Genomic DNA, 12,890 nt, shown 5'->3' with positions numbered 1-12,890 from the left:
ATTTTATTTTTATTCCTTTCTGCACGATTTCAACGTTTAGCGACGTTAAAACAATGTAAAAACGGCAATTATAATTAGGCTACGGTACCCAATAATTTCCTTTTAAAAATTTCAAAAACTCGCCGAATAGGGCACTCGCCGAAAAAGGCTCTCACCGAATAGGGAACTCGCCGAATCGGACTAGTCGAATCGGACTCGCCGAATAGTAGCAGACCCGCATCTTTAGCAGTACATTTTGATTTGATTTTAGAGGAAGCTGGAGTATAAGTCGTTTAGCCTCTACAAAGAGCGACATTTTACCCGACTTGCATATCAGGCAGGCCAGTCTATGATTACATTCATACATGAAGCAGTTACTTGCCAAGACACTGCGTAATAATCTTGTTGTATCTTGTAAAATTTACCTTGAGAATGATTTCATCATAGCAGGATTCAAAGCACTTGCATTTTTTACATACCAAGTAACAATGCCAACGAGCAAACCAGGATTTGTTAATTGATATCCTACAGCCCTGCAGTGACCTTGTTGAAAAAAGATACACAGTACACACCCTACGGGACTACTATGTAGAATGGACAGTTGGACACATGTGAAAATGGAAGACAATGCTCCACAAAGCGATCTCGACCATCTTCTTAGAGATGTGCAATTGTGCATCCAGGCTAGAAAAGTAGAACTGCAGTGCCAGCGTAAGTATTGGGATGTTGATCTTAGTGCTGCTCGAGCAACTCTTCTCCATACACTGGCATTCGACCAACCAAAAACTTGCCGACACAAACCATTTGAATTCAGCACTTGGCCAAGTTTGGTTATCTTGCTTCACAATCGGCCAAACACTCAAACAGGATGTTCAAGGCAAAAAGGATCAAAGATGACCTTATGCTAGCCAACGGTGGGTAAACTGCGGCTCGACAACATAAATTTTGTGGCTCTTGTATTGAATCGTAATATTACAAAAAATTAAGCTTATCCTTTATAAATATGTTAACTCGCGCTGTCAACCAAACAGTGGTGTACCTAAGGTATGGTAGGCATGGCTCGAGTCATGGGCACCACATTGATAGGGCGAAAATCGGTTGGTAAAAATTAAAGTTTGTGTCTTACACTTTCTTCAAAATCTAATATGCGCCCAATACAATACAAAGATCAAAAACTAGTCTCTCTTTTTGTGTAATCATCGTAAAACAATGGAATTGTGAACATTGTGCCTCTCCTGACTCATTTTGCGATTAGTCAGCAACAATTGGAAGAAGCAGCGAAAATTAACATTAAAGTATTATTGAGCCTATAAGCATGATTACAATGAAATTTTGAGACCAAGAATTAGGCTATAGGTATGATTTATTTTTACGTGCTGTGCTGGCGCTGCTTAGCACTTAGCAGTCTGAACTGAAGTTTTGAGGTTCATTCACAACTTTACAAGTTGTGCTTTATGAATATTCGGTACCGTACTTTTACCTAACTTCATCAAGTTATCAAACGGATAAAATGAACGCAATTTGTAGTAGAACACACCAACGTTGGGGTTGGGAATGATTCGCTATCAGTTTCTTCAATATCTGGCTAGCTAGCAGAAAAACTAAATTAATTAATATTAGTATTTGAAAAAATCTGCAGGTTCCAGAGAATAAATATCCAGAATTCAAAAAGACCAGTGCACGACTCATTTCTGTTTTTACTACGACTTATTGTTAATCTTTATTCTCTGCAATGAACTTTGTAAAATCAAAACATCGTGCAACCTTGAAAAATGAACACTTGGAAGAATTAATTCGAACAGCATTTACAACTTATCGTCCAAGTTTTCAGAGAATAGCGAGTCAAGTACAAAATTGATATGGATGAGCATTGAGCAATTATTGTGTTTCAATTGCTGTTATGTTATTTTGTGTCAACTGAGTTTGCGGCTCGCTGGTGTTAATGGTTTATTCACAAGCGACTCTTTCTTTGAACAACTCTGCTCACCCCTGTAGCTAGCCTATAATAAAAACAAATCAATGAAGTTTAGCCGTCAACCACTACTATTCTCACAACTAGATTTAATGGAGGTGACCTGGAGCAACAAGCAGAAAGAGAAGAAAAAGAAAAGGTTGAAAGAGAATTTACAAAAGAAAGTGAGAGCGAGTGATTTTATTTACCAACTCCTTGTCATCATCATCATAATCCATCGTCGGTTTGTTGCCCACTAGTGGGGGTGGCCGATTGTTTCCGCGCAGCAATTGTTTTAATCCTTTTTCTCCATTTCACCCTGTCCCTTGCATCTTCCTCCTTCAGTCCGACTTTTTTAAACTCATCCTTCACTTGTTGTTTCCACGTTCTTCTTGGACAAACCGCGTTTCCTCTTCCCATCCACCTTTAGATCTAGTGCCTTTCTAAGAAAATTTCCTTCCTCCCTCCTTATCACATGTCCATACTTGTGAAATGAAAAAAACGTGGGGGGCCTTTCACATCTGTCCATGAAGTAAAAACTCTTGTTTCTAAAACGCCACCTGAGCTAAAGACATTCTTAAGGCAAGAAATCCAATATCAGAGAGTCACCCACCAACATGATGCAGATGTCAGCAGCGATCTTTACCAGGTCAACAAGGTATCCCAAGAGGACATGATTGAGAACCTCACTGTACTCCTTGGAGGTGATTTCCAAGTTGAGGAAGCAGTGGTCTTCCCTTGTGAAGAGGAAATAATGCAAACACTTACAGGAGCTAAAAAGGCAGCGAGTCAGGATAAGGAAGGCCTGGTGTTCCAGCCAAACCAGTCACTTAGGGATGTGGGAGAAAACAAAAGATGGTACGCTGGGTTTTCCCTTGACAATAATGGGGGTGGAACATTTCGAGTGGACTATCTGACGCGTGCTGGCACAGGAGATGAAACTTGGCAGCGACCACCTGGCACTGATAACATTCAGGACACTATGGAGCAACAGACCGTCACTGTGACAGTTTCAGGAACTTAAGTCTTTTCTCGGAGAAAACCATGTTACATTTTAATCAATACCCCTATAGGCTAAAATTGAAACTGTGTTTAAAGAAATAACCCAATAAAGGTGAAAAAATGATAAATTTGGTAAAATTTAGTATTAAGTCAACCTCTAATCGTCAGTGGCTTTTCTGATATGCACTAACAGATGGCCTGACCCCACAAACATAGGGTTGGACACCAGAACCAGTGAAAACAACCCCAAAATAGCATAGTTATGGCTAAAAATGTGATTTTTCATGAAAAATAGCGGCCATTTTCGATTTTTGCTCGGCACGCTTTTTTCTTGGATACAAGATCAAAAATGTTGTCACTTTATGTTGAGATAGGTTAAATGGAATAGAAAAAAACTGTCCCCAGTGAAAACTAACAAAAAAAGTATTTTTGACCCATGTACTGTATAGCCCACTCACTAATATTAGCCCACTACTAATATTACACTTTTATTGCAAACAAAACTTTGTCCATAGTAACTACACAAGAACGACAGATAATATCCAATGAAGCATTTTCCAATCAGCGTTCACACATGGTGGAAACGTTGAAAACATTTAACCAATCTTATTGTGCAAATCAGCTGGAGCTGCTCTGTCATTTCATGACAGGTGTCATGCACGCAGAGTAAATCACTAGTCACTACTCTCGATCTTTACGCTTTATATCTTACAATAATAGTTTCATTGTGATCGGAGAAATGGTGTGTGTGATGGCAGCAGCTTTGTTTTTCGAAACACCCGTAAAAAAACTTTTAACTTGCAAGTAAAGTCTTCAACTGCCAAGTAATGCTGTGCGAATGCAAACGTGGTTACTTGTATGATTCAGCAATTTAGGCAAAACGTTACAGCATTTATTGACACTGCCAGGACACAACTCAAAATGTCATGAAGACAGCAGCCACTGTGGCGCATGAAATGGGTCACAACTTGGGGATGAGCCATGATACCACGGACTGTGATTGTCCTGCATCTGCCGATTGCATCATGAATCCTACAAGTGGGTTAGTTACAACTACACATTTTACTGATTTTTTTAGAACCACCCGTTTAGATATCATATGACATACGTGGAGGTTTTTGGCTTATCCATATAACCCTAAACGATCAATCTCACATTCCTTTCTTATCCCAGGGGTGTCATTTGCTGCTTCGCCAGTCTTCAAGATACGCTCTTATGGCGTAAAATAAACTGAACTATGAGAGTATCTTGCAAGTGAGCCTATATTCCGACAATCGGACACTACTAACTTGTTCAGGAGGCTAATTTGTTCATTGAGGGCTAAGTGACATTTTAACAAATTATTTTGTATTTGTATTTTTTGTAGAGATAGTGTAACCATTATTTCTAATAAATTTCTTCTGCGTGGTCACTCACCATTCAACCTTATCATGTGACTTGCAAGGCATTGTTTGCCTCTTCCACAGATTTTCTGAGATTCGGGAGTGGACTGAATGCAGTCGAGATTACTTGATTCAAAGCTCTCGCCTGGGCATACTAAACTGCTTAGTGAACGTTCCCCCTCGGTCGCGTATATATGGCGGAGCAAAATGCGGAAATGAGATTATCGAAGAAGGAGAAGAATGCGATTGCGGCGTTCCTGAGAATTGTCAAAGGTGAGTTGAGAACATTGAGTTTCAACTGTTGCGGCTTTGTTTTGTGATGGCTGAGTGGTGAGTACTCTATGCAGCCTCTGATAAGAATTGTAAGTGCTCAAATTCAAATAAAACGGGATGTTGCGTTAATGTTATAGAAACTCTCATGAAACTATGCTGGGATGTTGTAACCTCAGCAATTCACGAATTGTAGCTAGATTTGAGTTTTGCCTGTAAGGCTTTGTGTCGTCTAGTCATCGTTTATGAAATTATGCTTATTGCTACAAGAAGCCTCATTTTAAATTACGAAATGGTCACAAACTAGGATTCATGTCCTCAGTCTGGTAAATACTTCAAATTTTGTCACACTTCAGCGGTATGTTTTGACGCAACGTTATGATAATGATGCCTCCATCGCCATAGGACTTCTCGATCCAGAAACATGAGTTGCACGTGATTTTGTTATAAGTAAGGAAGGACTCCAATCTTACTCCATCGTCTCAAGCTTTAAAATCAATGGCAAGATAGGGTCGGGACAATTGGGGAAGCATAAGATGCAGCAGGATGACGTCTTGCGTGCCCCGTCCTGTTCTTAGACACGCCTGCAACTATGATACTGGATACTGGGTAGTGCCTTCCTGTCCCTTTAACTACATCCAATAATGACTTACTTTCGTGCAGTCTGCTACACTCCCAGGTTTTCAATAACGCGACAAGCCTAATGCTGCTATTTGACTTATAGCTGGATCCAGTGATGGGCATTATGGGCGATAATTTACCGGCGATAATTATCGGCGATAAATTTTTATCGCCTATCGTTATCGCTCCATTATTTTTTCAGTTATCGTTTATCGTTATCGCCAAAGGCAATATTTGATTATCGCCGATAATCGCAGATAAATTTTATTTCGGATCAACAGTTTCAACACACAAGTGGAAAGACCATGAAAAGTAATAATAACCAAATGCGTAATTGTCATTTAACTTAAAAAGTTAACCCATTTGTGCCGAAAGTGAAAGTACTTAAAAAAAATTTCGGAAAATTTAAATATTGCATAATTATGACCTAAAAAACATATCACAATTATTTTTTTCCTAATTATGTTTGTACTTTTTAAGAAGAAAGCCGTCCTATATATATAGGACGCTAGGCAAATCCGTTATCAAATTTCATCAGTTTCTTGTGCGTAATGCGTAAGCGTTATTACGTTTTACTTATCGCTCAAAGTGATAAATGGAAAATGTCTTGTTCATGTCTTGTCGTGACATTATTGTCATCGAGCATTTTATTGAAATGAAAGTTAAAAAAATATGAAGATGAAAATTAGCAAAGTAACACAACATCACTGAAACAAGTCATTGCGGATAATGATATTGCTTGAAGCATTTGACATGCAGACCGACATCACATTTTTTGCATCTTGTAGTAGTTTTTGCTTGACAATAGGCGCATCGAGTTCCGTGGTAAAATTATGCTAAATACCTTTCTCATTTACCTATGCGACATAGCCTACCTCAATCAAACATTTTTATTCCCACTAATACAGTGCCTATATTGTAATTCTTCTTTCAACAACTCAGCGTTCTGCCATTGCTTTAATGATAGTGTTCACAAAGAAAACAAAAAGATTATCTAAAATTATCAGTAAATTACGATAACTATGTTATTTTTCTAAAATAAACACGACTAATTTGACAAGCTTGATGGGTTTCACTGTATGCACATTTTTACTACCAATAACGCTTAAGATTACTTATAAATTTTCAAGCATTTTGCGTTTTTTGGAATTTTTTCAATTATTGCAGACTTTGCTGTAAACAGCCCTTTAAGCAGAAAGCAAAATACAAAGTTTGGAAAGCATCCAACTGGTGTCTGAAGGTATATTATAATTATAAGCACGCATAGCCGTACGAGACCAAACCATTTTGGGGGGGCAGAACGTAAATTTTCCCAAATGTGCACGCTTTTATTGAAATTTCCCAAATATAATGTATGTGGTGCATGATTACAGTGAAAAACTAACATATAGCTAACAAGATCACCAGCAGTGGCGTAGCCAGTAATTTTGAAAGGGGGGGGGTTTTGACGGCGTGTTTCGCTTGCGGCGACAGCGACACCCAGCAGCGGGGGGTCTCCCCCAGAAAATTTTGAAAAATTACTTTGAGTTTGGTGCATTCTGAGAGTATTTTCAACAAAAATGTGGTTATGAATATTCCTGTAAAATGGTGCTGTCCGGTGGCATAGCAAAAGGATAAGATCATGTTTTCTTCGGCATTTTTCGGAAATAAAGCTACAATTTTCTGTTTTCTTGTTGCTAATTCCTGGCTGAGATATTTGAATGTTTGGTAATGGCAAAACTCGCTCTTTGCAATACCCAACCCCCCCCTGGCTACGCCACTGATCACCACCTAGCTAGAATTTCTTATCAAAGTAATCAAGATAGAACAATTGAATTCATCTTTGAAGATACCTTGCTTGTGCATTGCTCGATGCTTCTGCACTTTGGCATGGTAAGTAGGAGTAACAAATATTGTTTTACCACACCACAAATAATGAACAACGCCACTTAAATATTCATTTGTGATGTCATAAAAGACTCAGAAAAATAAACATTGCAGGAAACCGGCTCAGGGTGACCATGCGGATTCAGAAAAAAGTACGTAACAATAGAGAAGTTATAATTAAATGTAATAAAACACAGACATACTACTTCTGTTCAAATAAACCTTGTTCAATCAATTAAAGTAGTTTTGATGATACGAATTTAAGTACAAAAAATAAAAAGGTCTGGCAGCACTACTTCTAAAAATATAGTTAGGCTAGGTAATTTGATGACAAAAATAACTAAGTTTAATATATTCTAAGTTTGCATACAGACGGTGACGTAGGATGTTGGATTTTCAAAAAATCGCCGAATAGGGAACTCGCCAAACAAGGCTCTCGCCGAATAAGGAACTCGTCGAATAGTAGCAGAACCTTTTATTAAAGTAACCAAACAAAGCTAAGCAACACCACAACATTACTTTTAACAGGTATAACATGGTTTTGTTAAATGTTGTGGTGTTGCTTAGCTATGTCTGTTTATGGTTGAAAAAGTACTGTGACCTCCCCACCCGAATTGTTTTTATAAAAGTAGGCTATTCACTAGATTTATATAAATTCATATTTTGTAGTTGCCCAAATCAAAATGATGCATTTATGGATATTATGAAAAAAATGAAAAAATTTGTAAATTTTGATGCCGAGGCAACTGCATCATGCCAATTTGGGCAGTTTTATAAATAGATTATAATCAGATAATTTAATATTTTTTGTTGCCCAAATCTAAACGATACAGTTATGTAAATGGGAAAAATTAATGAATTTGTTCATTTTGAGGAAACTGCCTCACGCTAATTTGGGCAGTTGCATAAACAGACTAATCAGTTTCATCAAATAATTTCATGTTTTCAGCTGCCCATATCAACACGATGCATTTGTGAAAATTAATAAAATTAGCTATATAGCAAATTTTGCGTTTTGATTTGGGCAGTTTCACAAAAGTATTAGAGACATATTTTGGTGGCTGCCCAAATTGGCATGATGCAGTTAGTTAAATGCATTTCGTACTACAGTTTGATCACCATGCAATACAATAACTTACATCAATACGGGTGTGCCAAATTAAAATTTTGCGGCACATTTATTGTGTAAATAAGAGACTGTACTTAGTTTGATAGGTAAAAGATATTAATTTATAGTTTTTCTTAATTCATGCAATTTTGTAGCTTTTTATATAGCAATTTTTGCCCTAATAATTTCAAGATTTTGCCCGAATTAGCGACGATTTGAAACAACAGGGGGGGCAGCTGCCCTCCTGGCTCGTACGGCTATGTAAGCACGGCGGTTACCTCAGTAGTTTGATTCTGGATCAAGAGGTTGAAGATTCGATACCCACTGCTTCTGTTGCGATTCTATTCATGCATAACTTACAAAATGTTTTGTCCCTTTACAGTATATTATGTTCGATTTTTCGTCATGTTGATGAAAACAGTTCGTACTGCATGGAATGGGGCATTGGGGCAGCGCTAATCAAGAAAAAAAATTATCGTTATCGGACATTATCGGCGATAATTTTATTGTTTATCGTTATCGCTAACTTTTTTTTGATTTATCGTTTATCGTTATTATATCAGTTATGATTATCGTTGCGTTACGATAAAATGTAGCAGTACGATAATTATCGTTATCGCTTAACTGAAAAATGAGTTATCGTGCCCAACACTGGCTGGGTTTGTGGCCTTGACAGGTGCTATAGCAGTGTTTCTCAACCTTTTGTGGTTCATGACCCCTTTTAGATATTTAATTCAGCCTGCGACCCCCTTCCTGCTATGTTTTCTATAGATATACAAATTACCACAAAAATACATTTCAATAACATTTAAAGAACATTCAATAAATTTCAAAGAACTGCTGAATGTCACAACTTTTAATGCGACGGTTGACTCTGCAACTGCTAAGCCAACTTCGAAATTAGTGGTTGAGTGCTTGATAACGCCAACCTCATATCATCTTCAACTTTCTTTCGATGTCTTGCCTTCGTTTTGACATGGACAAGAGCTGAAAATCCACTTTCACAGAGGTATGTTGTAGCAAATGGTAAGGTAAAGGTCCCAAACTCAGATACTGAGCTTTGGGGAATGAGAAGATAAGGTTCTCATTATACTAAGCCTTCGGCACTAAGGAGAGTAGGGTGGCCAGTTCCTTTCTCTCGGCCGCCTTTACTTCAGCAACTACGCCCACCCAATTTATTACACCCTGGGTAGAGGTGAGCGGTGTTTTTCAACAACCAGCTGAAGCCGGGAGTCGAACCAGGTTTGCATAATTTGAAAGCCAACGCCTTATCCGTTGCGCCATCCCACCGCCTTATCCGTAGCAAATGGTAGTGCGGTAATATTCGAAAAGCTAGTTGATAGTTGTGGGTATGATTTACGCATAGCATAGGTGTAGAGCCGGAGGTGCAGGGGGTGAAATCGCACCTCCAATCTGTCGAGAATTTGGGCAATTTTTCATATTTGGGCAAGATTTCACACCTATCTATCCTCCTTAGTCTTCAAAAGGAGAATTTTCGGAAGATACAAATAATGCCAACCAACAAAGCTTGAAGTTGATATCTGAATTCTACACCGTGGAACAGGATTTCCTGGAATCAGAATATCAACTTTTTCACCAACTCACTCGCAACAGAGAAATCAAAACTGCTGTAGCCTACAATGTACAAAATTCCTGATTTCAAATGGATTAAATAAAACTATGCCCCACTTTGCCAAAGCTGCAAAAATTCTAGCAACAGTTCCTGCAACTTCATCTTCAGCTGAGAGTTCTTTTTCCGGATTACGACGACTGAAAACATATCTGAGATCAACAATGGGCCAAACACAACTGTCAAATTTAGCTTTGTTGCACTTGGAAAGACCAACAAGAAATAAAGTGGATGTCAATCGCATTATAGATATATTTGGACAGCGAAGTGGGCGAAACAAATACTTCTTTTAAATTTGTGTAGCCTATACCACCAGTCTACCACTAATCAATACTTTCTAGTTCAGTTTTGCAGGTTTAGAGCCATGTACTGGTAGTAGGCTACAGCATTCTACTGGTTCGTTAGTGTAGCGTCAATTACTCCCTTCAATTGTCTTTTGATGAATTTGTTGTTTTGCAAATTTGCATAGCCTATAATGGTATACCGTACTGCATAGGCGTAGCCAGGAGGGGGGGCAAAAGGGGCCATGCCCCCCCAAATTTTTCAAAAATTGGATTCCGAGGTTGAGCCCTTTGTTGAAAATATAGTAAACAAAATTTGTAGAAATTTATAAAGTTTTCCAAGACATCTGGCTATTAACACCCCCAAGGATTTGTTTTAGACACACAGAAAGACACCAATAAATTTTGCAAATCGTAAATCGCGCAAAACTTACGCGATTCACGTTTCTTTTAACTAATTTGTGGATCAATTTCAGAATGGCTTACTCTGTTGGGTTTTTGTGTAGGCTATTTATTGAGTTTTTGGGTAGCTGAGTTTTTGGTGTTTTCTAATTTTAGCCTAATCAGTTTTTGCCCGTTCGTGTGTAAGAGCTACCTTTAATAAGTTAATAGCTGTTTTTCTGCTAATAAATTTCATACAAATATTACCCTAAAAGTGTTTCCAGAAAGCGCTATAATCCATTATTTGAGTTTAAATTTGCAAAAATGTTCCGGGGGAGCATGCCCCCGGACTCCTCTAGAATACGCGTGCCTTCGGCACGCTCTAACCCCCCCACCACCTTTATTGCTTCCCTTGCTCAACCCACCAGGATACGCCACTGCACATCAGGTGGCGATGGCTTAATCAAACACTTTGTTGTTCTCATCATTTCATCAAATATTTGCCCCCCCCCCAAATTTTTTTTCTGGCACAGCCACTGTCCTACCGTAGGCTGCCACTGTCCTACCGCCACTGTCCTACTTATCATACCAGTGGCTTTGTGGAAGCCTTGTCAGTTGATGCCTTATGCTGTTTTTTTAAGGCTATATTATTGCTTTTTCTTACATGTGTAGTACTTTTGTTTAGGCCAGTTGATTATATTTGGGCAAGAATTCTTTTGCACCCCCAAAAAATATGCTTCCCGTACACCTATGACGCATAGCACACCAGAACTGAGAGAGTGGCATTTCATGAAAAACGTCACATGCGGAAGAATCATTTTGAAGATCATAAAATTGGTCTTGTAATTCATCTGGAATATCAGCAACATCCAAAGCAGTAGAGAACGGATTTCGTTCAAATGCGGCATCTCTTTCTTTGAGCTCATAGAAATATCGTTCTATCTACTTGCACAAACGATGATAAATTGGCGTAAAATCGAGCTACGCGTCCTCTTTCGTAACAGTGCAACCAATTAGTCACTTGCTACGACATTACTGTAGCCTATACTAAAGTGATTGCTGCAAAGATTTTTTCATTTATCCGGAGATTTTTGCGATTTAGAAAAACTTTTATGAATATCTTTGCGACCCCCATGACATGACCTTCGCGACCCCCTTGGGGGTCGCAACCCCCAGGTTGAGAAACGCTGTGCTATAGGCTACTGCTACATGCGCAAGTTTGCAAATTTTTGATGGATAGACACAAAATCGAGAGAATTTGACCTAAACAAACCTTTTTTTCTTCCACTTCCTCTAGTATGAAAAATTATCGCTTTATTTCATATCGTTTCAACGTTTCACGATGTTTCTCTCGCTCTCTCTTGTAGGCTTACGCTTAGTTTCCCTTTAAACTCTCTTTTACAAATGTTATTTCATGTCCTTGCAACGTTTCACGATGTTGAAACGACGTTAGAATGAAGTTTAGCTGCTAAAGCAGCGCTTTGAACACCTTTATTGCTTTCATCATACATTGAGGAACAAAGTAATATCATCAAAACGTTTGTAAAATTTGGAAAGTAAAACTCAAACAGCTTGTCATTCCCTTATTGCATTTAGAACATTTGTCGATTCGATTTTATTTTTTATTGCTGGCGCGAACATGCCGAGAACGATAAAGTAAACACACGAATTTGGCATCAACAAAAGGAAAAGATGAAAAAATCAAAAGGTTTAAAATACGCATCCATGAAACAGTGTTTGAAAGACAATATCTTAAAAATACACAGCCTCCAAACCTAGAAGAAAAAAAGAAAACCTTTATTTTGTCGGTTGTAAAAAAGGCCAATAATCAACACTTGCAAGTGCAACAAGGGAGGTTTAAACTTTACAGCACACAAAAGTAATTCAAAAAGTTGACAAGTTTTCCGAACTTTGTACTTTGAGTATATCGCAGGGTTGCCAGACCAAAAATAATTCTATAGCCAAACTTTAGCCGAACAAGAAGCAACTCAAAACTAATCGCTCAGAATTTAAAATTCAAAAAGTATTAGAAGCCCAGAAGTGATTGGTATTTCTCAGTTGTATACTTCATTTGTGATCTGGTATATACTTAGCCATACAGTATATCAGGTTGGAGAGCACTAGTGTTTCCACCAGAAGTGTTCAAGTAGCCACTGGACGTATTTCCTTATTCTCGAGTCTTGGCTGGCTGCATTAAATTTTTCACTTATTTTTGTGTTTGAAATTCGGCCTTAGCTTTATTGAGATTGTATATTATAGGCTAGTATAGGGTTTCTTTATTAGAAAGCAATATAATTTTAGTAAGCTATGAACCCAAATGAGGGCCACGATATTGTTTTTGCGGGCCGCACTGTGAGCACCCCTTGGTTTACGCTGTTAAGCCATTCCCCCAGCCATATACAGTACTACAGTAGTTTGG

The 12,890-nt window shown here is 38.3% G+C and overlaps 1 protein-coding gene across 2 annotated transcripts in view; it reads left to right on the top strand.

The window, feature by feature from the left end:
- The window catches only part of LOC145787399 (disintegrin and metalloproteinase domain-containing protein 9-like), a 64,130-nt gene that overhangs the window by 36,948 nt on the left and 14,292 nt on the right, over positions 1 to 12,890 (top strand). For both annotated transcript variants that reach the window (XM_082599139.1, XM_082599138.1), the window contains exons 10-11: positions 3,841 to 3,974; positions 4,399 to 4,587. In XM_082599139.1, coding sequence (XP_082455265.1) covers positions 3,841 to 3,974; positions 4,399 to 4,587 — 323 coding nt within the window. The remainder of the gene's footprint in view (positions 1 to 3,840; positions 3,975 to 4,398; positions 4,588 to 12,890) is intronic.

Source organism: Aplidium turbinatum, chromosome 18 (assembly GCF_918807975.1).
Source record: "Aplidium turbinatum chromosome 18, kaAplTurb1.1, whole genome shotgun sequence".
NCBI lineage: Eukaryota > Metazoa > Chordata > Ascidiacea > Aplousobranchia > Polyclinidae > Aplidium > Aplidium turbinatum.
This window is presented reverse-complemented; position numbering and strand designations above follow the sequence as displayed.